Here is an 11979-nt window from a genome sequence, read left to right as displayed (position 1 = left end):
GGATATGTTGCTCATGACGGCCAGAGGCCCAAGTCCCAAAGTGTCATGATTCGTTTTCTTTTTTTGCTTCTTATTCTTGTCTGCTCCACAGTAAATCTCCACTCTAAATCAGTAGAATACAGAATACCATAAGCGCATGTTAGTTATTCTGTAGCACCTAACTAAGATAATTCTAGACAAATAGAAAGATTCTCACCTCGCGCAGTATGCGGTCTCGGCGCAACACGTCACGTAGAACTTGGTTCCGTATTTGCTGGGCTTGTCCGGCATGAACACTCGCATCGGATTAAATTTAATGCGGATTGGCATCATGCCTTCGTCAAAGGAAACGAGGCGATAGCCTCGCCGAAATGTATTCTCCACTGTATGTAAGAGCGGCCTGATCTTCCAAGCCTTATCCCGATGTGCTTCTTCGTCTCCGTTATTGCTAAAGTGCAAGAGCTGCATGATAGCCTCGAATCTATCTCGCTTCATGAATCTCGAAAGTGTTATAACTCCATTTTCATCAATCGACCAGTGTTTGGCAAGACCATCCCGAATGGGAGCAATGAATCGTGCAATCAGTAGGGCTACCACGTGCACGATTTCTTGTGGCTGAATTTGCTTGAGCTTGTTCAGTCGTTCTTCGTATTTTTCTAAGCTCGAAATACTCACTCTTGGGCCTTCAGCCTGACGTGCGAGTATTTTAGCTCGACGGGAAGCCGAGACAGCACCAATAGTCTGCTGTCGGTACCGGTTAGTGTCGTTGGCAATTCGAACCGGCTTGACAACTGGCATGACTGCTTCAACAATGGTCTCAACAGCTGGTTCGGCGATGGCTTCAACAACTGAATCTGGTTCTACAATCGGCTTGACGACTATTTCAGGAACTGATTCTACAACGGGCTTATCAACCGCAGTGAATTTACTCACGTGACCGCGATGGTTCCAGCAGCAAGGTGTAGCCTTGTAGCATTTACGGGTACAGTTTTCGACAGAGCACATTTCCTGGCGCTTTTTCGTCTTTGCCTCAGCAGAGGTGACTCCTGGAAACAACAACTCTACAGTATTAGCCATAGTTGACGTATCTAAGTGCTTTAGAACCCTCAATTTGTAGTCGTAGGAGACAGCAGTTCGTTTGTACTGCTTCGGACGAGATCCAAAACCGGTCGGACGCGGCCTTCCCACAATCGCCATCTTTGCCAATGCAAGATGAGAAATGAACAAGCAAAAGGAAGCAGGCATGCATTGTTAATTGATGGCTGGGACGGGGTGTGCTTTATCAGATATTCTCCAATGTAAATTTCAATAAAATCGGGTGTACTTTATGAGTTATGTTTATCTTGTTTCCAACACCTGAAGATCTGATTGGCTTTCGCTGAGTACGCTTTAAGAGATATGTGCGCTCTATGAGATCGGTTATGCGGTACGCGAACTCCCACTCGGCATGTTCTTCTATTTCTTGCCAGGGAGCTGTAGGTGTATGCCTGGAAGAAGGCCAGACAGGTGATCGAGACAAAGTGCAACCAAGGTGCCCGCTTTCACCAGCGTGACCGTCGCGCCGGCTTGAGCACGACCCTTTCCGTGCAGGCGGAGGAGCAGTTGGTGCGGTGGATAAACTCACTCAGAGCCGACGGAGTACCCGTGACAGCCTTGATGCTCAAGCTGCAAGCTCAGGAAGTCTACCGGAGCAGCAGCTCGTCATCGGCTGATTTTGCAGCGTCTCGGAGCTGGAGAAAGCATTTTCTCCGCCGCCACAAATTGTCTATCCGTCGCCGCACTCTCGAGGGACAAGCAACATCGGCAGACGCTGCCAAGAAAGCTGAGGAGTTTAGCAGGGAAGTCCGCGCCAAGATGCAAGAGCTAGGGGCGAGGCGACTCTACAATGCAGACCAGACAGGTGAGTTTACTACTCTCTTATCAAGTTCATATGGATCACTAACAGTATAATGCAGCTGTAAACTACGAGTATGTGCCGTCACGCACAATTACTAGCCGCGGTGCCAAGACCGTGTGGGTCAAGTGTGCTGGAAAGATTAAGGAACGTGCCACTGTGATGCTACTAGCTGCTAGTGATGGCACCAAGATGGACCCGTTCATCGTATTCAAGACCAAGCCGTCCAGCGTCCCGGAGACGGCACGCGAGAACGTGGCAATCCGCCATGGCTTTGGGCGCAGACTCTGGCGTGAACTCGAGTGCCTGCAGCGCGGCACTCGCATCTACACTAACGGCGCCGGCTGGTGGAATAGCGAGCTATCCATCGACTTTTTGGCTTGGCATTTTGGTCACCGAGCCAATATGCACGAGCCAGTCCTCCTGTTGTGGGATGACTTCTCTGGACACTGGCGCAAAGATGTGATGATCTTTGCTCGGCTTCTCGACGTGCACCTGATGAAGATTCCACCAGATTATACGTATGTGTGCCAGCCTGCTGATGTTGCTTGGAATCGACCGTTCAAGAACCATTTGCGAAAGGAGTGGATTGATTTTTTTTCACAAGCTAGAGCTGCTTGAGCTGGCGTGGCTTTCAAGATGGCGGCACCGGAGCGCCACAACATCGTCAGCTGGATCAAAAGCGCGTGGGCCTCCCTGTCAAGCGCTACTATCACTGCGGGCTTCCGAAAGACTGATCTCTGCGATACCGTCACGCCATCGCCGCCTGCACGCGAAGTTTCTCAAGAACCAAGTTGGCACGAGCTGATCGAGATTCTGCAGCAGCATTGCGTGGCAACGGAGAGCATTGATCCATCCAGGGACATCGAGGCGGCTGACGTAGATGAAGACCTTGTTGTGGTAGTGTAGCTTGTCGATAACGAAGAATACACTGCTGAGAGGAAACGAACCTCTATCCTCCCCCCACAAAGGGAACTTTTCCATTAGTCTTGGGGGGCCTACACAGACACGCACGCGCAGTTAGAGAATCGTTGTGACTGACCAAATAGATAGAGCCGTACTGACATTTTCGTGTTGGATGGAGCATTAACCATAATGGCGACAACCCTGCGCTCTATGAGATCGGTTATGCGGTATTCAACAGCCGAGCAGGTCGGCCCCCAAGGTCCATCGTAATAGTCTGTCGCTGCGTTTAATTGCAAATTACCTGAGAAAGTACTATATCGTATTATACAGAATTAGCATTCCAAAATTGATAATAGTATGTATACTTTAACTTACCACTACGTTCTTCATCGTAAACTGTCCAGCCTGACTCCGCAAAACCCGCAGTTCATCGGACGTCAAGTCAAATATACCGTTGTCTGGATCACCTTCATTCAGTGCCACATCGTCGACATCTTGTACGTCTGCTACGACGAGAGTATCTAACTCATTATCAGCCATGATGTCTCCGTCGTCGGCATCAGACTCGGAATCATTGTCGTTAGATTCTCCATCAGGTTCACATCGTCCAGATCTGTATCACCGAACAGCTTCTCCGACCGTAGCCCCTTCATGAAGTTATCGTTATCAAATATATCAGGATTCGCAGGACCTGATGGTGCATCGAGAGCCGTGCTTACGCTTTCGGCCCCTTTCTGCTCACTGTCGCTCTGACATTTACGTTCCTCGTACTCTGTAATATCCGGAACACAAGTGGCAGTGACAGCTTCTTGTTCTGTAGAGGCCAGAATAGGAGTCGAAGACACAAGCAACCTTCTCCCAAAGACGGAAGCTCAGGCTCGACTGAACGCTGGTGTAATGTAGATGGCTGCTCATTCGTATTCACCGGACTGGGACACGGACATGGCTGCACTGTCGTAACTGGTTCTGGCGCGTCAGCATGGGGTGCCAACTCTGTAGGAAAAGACATCGGAGGCTGAAGTCCTGCGTCAGCGTTACACGCTTGTTTGCCTTTGGGAATACTGGTATGGTATGCATCACCATCAAGCGACAGCTGAAGGCACCCAGAGCGTCAGCCATACGCCATTAGTTCTTCTTCGCCTGTTAGATCATGCAGACATTAGCGTAACACCCGGACTGTTAATACAGCCCACGCTTACCTTCAAAGAAGTCCTCCCCACGTCTCGCTTCATCTAGACGACCCTTGACCCCAGGCCTCACGTAGCGGTGGTGCTCTAAGCTGACTATTACCCTTACTAATCACTATATGCGAAGAATCGGTTCGTAGCCAACTTTGTTGAATATTTATTACTGTAAAACTGCTTATTCTGTATGATACAGAATAACGGGCTAGAAGGGTTAAGACAACCGCCAGTAGATCATTCGCCCGAATAAAAGCCCCCTACCGAATAGTGTCCTGTGGGGTGCTACATGCCTGCACTATAAAAATACAAGCCCCTCCTGAATAGAGTCCCTATAAAAACTACCAAATCTGCTGTTACAAACTTGCTGACCATCCATTCTACAGAGAAAAACACTTTCCCGTCATTTCCAATAATGCCTCATCAAAGGCAGTCAGTTAGCATTGGGCGTAAGCAAGAGGTGATCAATTTAAAGATGTCGTTTCAAGGACCTACTGCACATGGAAATTAACGCTTGGAAAGATTCAGACCGAGTCGAATACACTCGCTTTGGTAACCCACGTATGCCAAGTGTTGACACCGTTTGTGATTGGGGCCTCCGCGCGTGGCGAGACACGGATGAGGCAACAATCATGCGGAGCGTTGAAATAGCAGGCTTCTCGAGAGACCCCTCGTCGTGGTTTATATCCAAGCACGATGTGTAAGACGCAAAATTTCGTGAAAAGTGGTCGAAGGAACCGCATATGAACGAAGACGTGGATCTGTTAAATCTTTCAGAGTTAGATGATGCGCTAGACGATATTAACCCTTTCACTACCAGCCAAATCTGGGCTGCTTAAAGGTCCGCAGCGAACCTCTAACAGCCGTACTAGCTGTCAATGATTGGCTATATTTCATTTTGCGAGGGTAGGGCGTCGAGCTCACCACGACTAACAGGTCTGCAGCGGTCCTCTAACAACCTATCCCAACCACAGTACTATGACGGACACAATAGTTAGGGGACCTGTTGGAGCCTCTACCGCACAAATTTTGCCGCCTATCCGCAATTTCACAATAAATCCGCAGCGCCGACTGCACTTTGCGTTCTTCCTGCAGCAATGGACATCACAGTGCTGCTGAACGACGATGAATCAGGCGACGCGGACTGGGACTTTGAAGGGTCTGATACTGAAGAAGAGGGGATCGGTGAAGCTAATGACGTGGACGAGGACAGCATGCCCGACAGCAGCATGCCCGACAGCGAGGCGGAACTTCCAGCCGCTGAGAGACGCACTGGCAACGCGTACGTGGATCGCATCATCCATGACAGCGGCCTGCACATAATTCGAATGGCAGAGGTCAAAGCTGCTTTCAAAGAGCGGGGCGAGCTTGGGCTGTTCTCCCTGTTCTTCACACGAGCGTTTCGGGGCTCGTTGCACATGTGGACTAACGAGATGCTCAGAGATAAAGGGCAACGTGAGGCGACTGTGTGTGAGCTGGATGCTTACATCGGGTTAGAGATTGCAATGAGCTTCAATCCTGTGACGGAAATCAAGGAGCTATGGTCTCAAAAACCATTAATGGGGCAATCCGACTTTGTAGCGACGATGGCGAGAAATCGTTTTGAGCATATCCGAGCCAGGTTTCAAGTGCATGCACCTGGAAGTGTGCCTGTTACCCGGCGAGAGCAGGATCCTTTGTGGCACAGTCGGCGACTAATGAGGCAGATTCAGCAGAAGTTTGCAGCAATAGCCGTCCCGGTCGGTGCGGTGTGTTTAGATGAGAATACTGCACGCACAAAAGCGCGATCTTCGGCAAGGACGTTCCTGCCGTCAAAGCCAGACAAGTATGGCGTCCGCTTCTACGCTGTCGTTGGCTGGGAGAGTCTTTATGCCTACTCCGTGTGGGATAATGGTTCTGGCAATCGAACTAACACAACTCCAGCTGACAGATACGTAGATACGTTTCCTGAACTCAAACCCGCCTTGTTTAGGACTATAGAGCGTGAAGACGTCCCTATCAAGCGCAAGGATGCTAGCTCGTTGTGGATGGCGATGTGCGGCCACCTCACCAAGACGTACCCAGCGCCGAATCAGCACCGCTTGCTCGTATGCGATAACTTTTATACTCGCCACAATCTAGCCAGGACGCTCACAATGTTTACGGACGGCGAGATGAAGATGCTAGGTACTGTCCGAATCGGTTTGCAGGGCAAGTGGATGGCCGAGCGGTTAGAGGCGTCAAAGGGCAGAATCGACCATGCTGAGCGAGGCTCGTGGGAGCTTCTCGCGGCTCTCGATGTTCCAGCCGACTGGGAGAAGCAACAGGAAAAGCACAAACGCGCACAGAAAAAACTTCCAGCACATCTACAGACGCCGTACGTTCCGCCAACTACGACAGCGATAAACGCAGGCTACATCGTCTTCCGAGACAAGAAAACTGTGGTCTTTTACACTAGCGATCTGGCAGGTACTCCGTCGCAGGAAGTACTGCTTGGTGACTCACAGGAGGCGATCCATCTATGTCGTGGTCTTGCTCCACTTCAGCGATGGACAGGAGATCAAGTCATGCACCGCAAAACCTTCCAGGTACCTGCAATGATCGTCGCATACAACCTCTTCATGAACGGGGTCGACCGAGTCGATCAACTAAGGAGCACCAACCCGATCCGTCGAAAGGAGAGACGGCTATCCATGAGTATCCTTACGTGGGCACTAGATCTCGCACTCATCAACGCATTCTCGCTGTTCCGAAAGGTGGCAGGTGATGCTGCAGCACGTGTATCGCTGCGCGAGTTCAAGCGGCGAGTAGCGGATAAGTTGACGCATGTACAGCGAACACGGCTGCAGAAGGAGCGACATCAACAGGCAGCTCCAAACCAGCCCATAGAAGATACTGTGGGAGCTGACGACAGCACTCATGCAATCACACCCAACTCAAGAAAGGACTCGAAAGGGAGGCTCACATGTTATCTCTGCTCGCTGCGTGGGTTCAAGAGGAAGGCTCTGTTTGGGTGCACAGGGTGCCACCGAAGTTTTCACGTCTCCTGCTACAGCGCATTTCACTTCCGAGACGCTCTTACGTCTGACACGCCAAACGTTCGATCAGCACTGTACGCAGTGTGTGCTAAAGCGTCAGGAGACTCGGATGTACACACGCGTCTGAAGAAGAACAAGACAATTACGTATCTAGATCAGCTTGACCTGCCGTAACCAAGAGAGAGTAGCTCTGTATACGTACATTACAATACTGTTGAGGCGCGATATTTGCTTGTCGACGCAGAGCGGGAGCTCGATGTGCTTCACCTTGCACAGGCGTCCATACTTCCTGTAAAAATAGAGTTGCGCTAGAGCCTTCTTGATTCTTCGCGGTGAACGCGTCTTCTGCTCTCTTGTCAGCATGCGGAGCCTGCTGCCAATGATGTACTTGCCGTACTGCTCCCATTCACACGGCGTGTCCCCGCAGTAGCTGCACGTCTGTCGCGGCGCCGCCAGCGTCTCCACCCCTTCGAGCGCCCCCAGCCCGTTAACCATCTCTACCTGTCAGTTTGAATTTTCAAATTATGAAGCAGTACCGTGAGTGACTTCCCTCTGCGAATTCACGAACCACGTGGGAATATGGTGAGGTCTCATAGGCTGTTTTAGTTTTGCTGCTATAGGCTTAGTGGTCGAGGTAGAGGTCCGCAGCGGACCTCTAAAAAATATCTGGTAGTGAAAGGGTTAACCTGGTACACGAATCATTTCAGCAAGGAATAAAGTCCCTACCCGTTTAAAGGCCTCTCTGTCACTTTCGTATTTAATATAGTCCGGACTCTAATAGGGCGCGTCCGTTATTTGTAGTTATACCCCAAACAGAATGTGTGAAGTTAAAAAATCAATTTGAAAAACCCATTTATTTAATGTACTTCAAGTTTTTAGCAACGGCCCTAAAAGGGCTGCTCTTAACAGAGGCGTGATGTAAGCCTTAGGGCCGTTCTTAACAACAAATAACCCAGTAGAGTTTTTTACGGTACCGGTACCAAAAAATACCAATTATTTTGACTGGGCCAAACGCCACCATCGATTCGCATTCATGTTGTCGCGACTGACGATGCTGCGGAAGCTGAGCGCTCGCCTCGCGCCGGCCGCCGCTGCTCCAATGCTTTCAGCCAGTTTCTCTTCACCAGCCGCTAGCCGTCGCGCACGACGCTTGCGTAGATCCAAAACTAGCGCCAAAGCGGCTGATAATTCGTCTACAGACCCGCGAACTCCTTCCATTTTGGCGGACATTAATGAGCTCTCGCGAAACGGCCTAGCGCGGCGTGTGGAGATGCCAACGGGGCTGTTGGAGCGTCTTGCATCCGTCGTACGCAGCCGCACGCACTCGCAGCTCGAGATGCTACGCCAGAAGCACGTAGGTGACCGCCGGAATACGCGACAGGTGCCACTTGACATGAGCAAGACACCTCTGGGCTGGACCATGGACCGCAGCCAGCAGATCCCGCCCTTTGCCTACGGACCGGCCGAAACGCTGGCCTTCCTGGCCTACGAGATGGAGGCCACTTACGCCTGCACACACGCTGTATTCACGGAGCTGCAGAAACGACTACCCGACTTCAAGCCTAAGTCCGTGCTGGACTTCGGTTCAGGACCCGGTACGGCATCTTGGGTGGCCAAAGATTTCTATGACCAATCACTGGATAAATATCGCGTGGTGGAGCCCAGCCAGTCTATGGTGGACGCGGCTGAGGTCGTGCTCGAGGGATTTCCAGGCTTGAGTATGCGTCGCAATATCACCGACTTGTCCAGAGACATCGATGCTGGCAACAAATACGACCTCGTAGTGGTGAGCTACGTGTTTTCAGATATCACGAACGACTTCGAGCGTGTCGCGACCACCTCAGCACTATGGGAGCTGCTGAGCGAGGACGGGTGTCTGGTGATTGTAGATCGTGGTAGTCCGTGGGGGTCGCATCACGTGCGATCCGCGCGTCAGTTTGTGCTGGACTTGGTTGCTGAGGATGCAGATGGCAAGGAAGGTGTGCGCATTGTGGCCCCGTGCCCGCATCATGATGAGGTAGGAAGGTGAAGCAGCTGGATATGTGTCCTTGTTGGTGTTTAAAACGTATTGCTTGTGCTGTTGACAGTGTCCAGTAGGTGGAAACACGTGGTGTCACTTTGTGCAGCGCTCGCCTGTAGTGAATCGCCCTCGTGAAGTGACTACTAAGCGCTGGCATGGGCAGAAGGGCTCCAAGTTCTCGTACATGATCATGCAGAAGACACGCAAAGGAATTGAGGAAGATGCCGCCGCGAAGAAGAAGAAACCGATTGCACGCTTGCTTCTAGACCCACTGCTTGCTACCCGCCACGTGCATCTTGACCTGTGCACTCCGGAGGTATGGTGCATTACCTGTAGCTCAGTTTGTACTGCTGAAATTGAGTTTCTAACGAGGTTTTGTAATAATTTTGTAGGGAAAGCATGAGCGTCGTAGTGTAACCAGAGGTAAAGCAGTTCGTGAGGTGTATCGTGCGTCGCGGAAGGCACATTGGGGAGCGTTATGGCCAGCTGACGAGTCCAGTTACCTGAAGGACAAGTAGAATCCGAATTGCCATTTTTGATGCAAAAATAGATGCAGATGACCATAACAAAGTGCCTCTTTCGTATCAGAAGTTAGCACGCTCGTTTTTTAGACAAGTTGACTGATGCTGTTTTTGCTGGGAACTAGAAGTGAAGGATTCAAACAGGATCTTCGGCAACAGAAGAGAGCAGCTTAGTGACGATAGTGCTCGGGACAGTTGGGGTTTTAGTGCTGCGAATGAAACATGTACGTGCCGACGAAGCAGCCTTCGTCGGAGCTAGAACAGCATAAGTCTTTTACCTCTAGCCCCATTTTTTTTTGTCACAAATTAACCTCCACTTCTAGTATTTAAAACTGGGTAGAAAAATTCTGCGCTAGCTATTAGCATTTTTTAAATAATTACACCGATCATTGCAGCGCTTTACATGGCAATAGCGCTACCGGAATTAACGGTATTTTTGCAACCGATCAATTTTTTGCTTGTAAAAAGTCTGCAGCACCAGCAAAATTAAAAAAGTTTGTCATCAAAACTGTGTCCCAGTTAAAGCGCGCTATTGCTTAAAATACAGTCGTGCACCTCGTATTCGGCGGGGTGGACCATATAGAGTCTACGAGCTGCGAATATTTATAGAGGAACAGATGGAATCCAAACGTACTACTATGTATTACCTTAATTAAGTACAAATCTTAAATCCATCTTTGACACAATACCAGTGTGATTTCAACAGTTTCGTATGGTCATTGTCGATACGTCTTGCCAACCTTGTGAGCACCACTTCATCGCTGTATAAATATTGACGGGGGTATACTTCTCGCCCTTATAAAACATGTCCAGCTCGGCCTCCTGCTTCTTAGCACGGTAGTGGTCCTTGAGACTTTTTATAATCCCTTGATTCAACGTAGAATAGGCGGACGGGCGACGTGCCATGGCGTTTTGCGACAAAATTTATAATGAGCTGAAGTATGGTGAAGTGATTGAGCTGATGCATCGTGGCGGAAGTGCGGCGTTTCATCCCTCCTCGAGGAGGAATACCATTGAGGTTATTTGGTCCAAAGGAGATGGGCAACTCATTTGCGCAATGCATGGTGCGCAATCATTAGATTGTGCAGGTTATTAAGCCATACCGGGGCCGAAAACGAGGTGCACGACTGTATTGTGAGCAAAGCGGCGGTTTCAAATGGGTACTTTTTACACGGTTGCAGAAAACACGTTAATTCCGGTACGCAAATCTCCTCCTCCATAACTTCTATATATGTACCAAATTTGCCCAAAGTCGAGCAAGGTACTGTACTGGTGTGACGTACTATATAGTACGTCACACCTCCCCTCTATTCGTTCTCAGAGGTCTAGAGGTCCGCTCGATGCTGTTTTATGCACAGGCAGAGCGGACGAAGCACACATAAATGACACACTTGTCCGCTGGTGTACGTTAAGAGGACGATCGCGCATGTTCTTTCCGCAAAACCAGATTATCTCATTCAAACGATTACATCTCTTCAATACTTATGCGTGTTCAATTTCTCCATCGACTTAGTCAGCTTGTCCATCACTGGTCGGAATGCCTGGCTTGCCTTCCACGCATTGACTTCCGCAGTTGATGGGTGACGACTTACCGCAGCATCATGTAGAAACGATTCAACGAGGCGACTGGTCTCATCATAGATGGCTTCGGTTAGATCGTACTTGCGAAATAGAGTCAGCGCGGTGGCTTCAAGCGGCGAAAGCTTCATCGTCACGCGTCGAGCCAATTCGTCCAAGTGAGCAGTGCAGTACTTCTTGTTGGCTGGATTGAGTGGATTTCGGCAAGTTCTATCCTCGCTTTCAATCCAATGGGTGCATTTTCCCGCTCGGGTCTTCACTCGAGCCTTTCGCGCGCTCTTCTTGGACGTGCTCTTCTTGACTCGCTGCTGATTCTTGCGTGTGGGCGCCATGATCAGTGCATGAATGAGAAAATCGTGCTTGATTCCGCAGACTGCGGACCAGAGCGGTGAGATGTGGATCAGATTTCTTGTGGTGTGGTCCTCTGAACCGCTCCAGCCAGATGTCTCTTAGCAAATATGATAACCTCTTTAAAACGATGATGCAATCAACGTCATTGGTATCACAATCAATAGAAACAGCGTTTTCTGATACTGAGGAACACCTATATGTGGCATCCGTCTGAAACTTTATGTGTTGGCCCATGCGTGACAAGGAAACGACACAATAAATAAAGCACCCTGTTTAATGGCCAAATCGTTAAGAACCACCCTAGAATACGAACCAACCACTTCTGATTCTAAGCAATTAGTATCAGTATATACCGACCAAACACAAAATACCGGTATGGCATCAGCGATTGTTGCTCTATTGATATCGACACCGAGACGATTCGGTGTTAAAATCGTTATGGCCCCGGTAAAAATCAATCATTAAATCTATAAGAAACATCAATGAGTCAATCTATAAGAAACATCAACGAATCAGTGTTCAAACGATCAAT

The 11979-nt window shown here is 49.6% G+C and overlaps 3 protein-coding genes across 3 annotated transcripts; 1 reads left to right on the top strand and 2 right to left on the bottom strand.

The window, feature by feature from the left end:
- Positions 1 to 3300: 3300 nt before the first annotated feature.
- On the bottom strand, positions 3301 to 4462 carry PITG_04731 (uncharacterized protein; the record flags this gene model as incomplete). The annotated part of the gene is made up of 5 exons (XM_002905414.1): positions 3301 to 3551; positions 3705 to 3730; positions 3901 to 3919; positions 3979 to 4062; positions 4456 to 4462. The coding sequence occupies 5 exons, from the start codon at positions 4460 to 4462 to the stop codon at positions 3301 to 3303; spliced, it is 387 nt and encodes a 128-aa protein (XP_002905460.1).
- A 3566-nt stretch (positions 4463 to 8028) lies between these two features.
- Positions 8029 to 9515, top strand: PITG_04729 (uncharacterized protein; the record flags this gene model as incomplete). The annotated part of the gene is made up of 3 exons (XM_002905413.1): positions 8029 to 8994; positions 9065 to 9313; positions 9390 to 9515. The coding sequence occupies 3 exons, from the start codon at positions 8029 to 8031 to the stop codon at positions 9513 to 9515; spliced, it is 1341 nt and encodes a 446-aa protein (XP_002905459.1).
- A 1453-nt stretch (positions 9516 to 10968) lies between these two features.
- Positions 10969 to 11428, bottom strand: PITG_04728 (uncharacterized protein; the record flags this gene model as incomplete). Its single annotated transcript, XM_002905412.1, has 1 exon — positions 10969 to 11428. The coding sequence occupies one exon, from the start codon at positions 11426 to 11428 to the stop codon at positions 10994 to 10996; it is 435 nt and encodes a 144-aa protein (XP_002905458.1).
- Positions 11429 to 11979: the final 551 nt, after the last annotated feature.

This window comes from Phytophthora infestans, genomic scaffold, assembly GCF_000142945.1.
Source record: "Phytophthora infestans T30-4 supercont1.6 genomic scaffold, whole genome shotgun sequence".
Lineage (NCBI taxonomy): Eukaryota > Oomycota > Peronosporomycetes > Peronosporales > Peronosporaceae > Phytophthora > Phytophthora infestans.
This window is presented reverse-complemented; position numbering and strand designations above follow the sequence as displayed.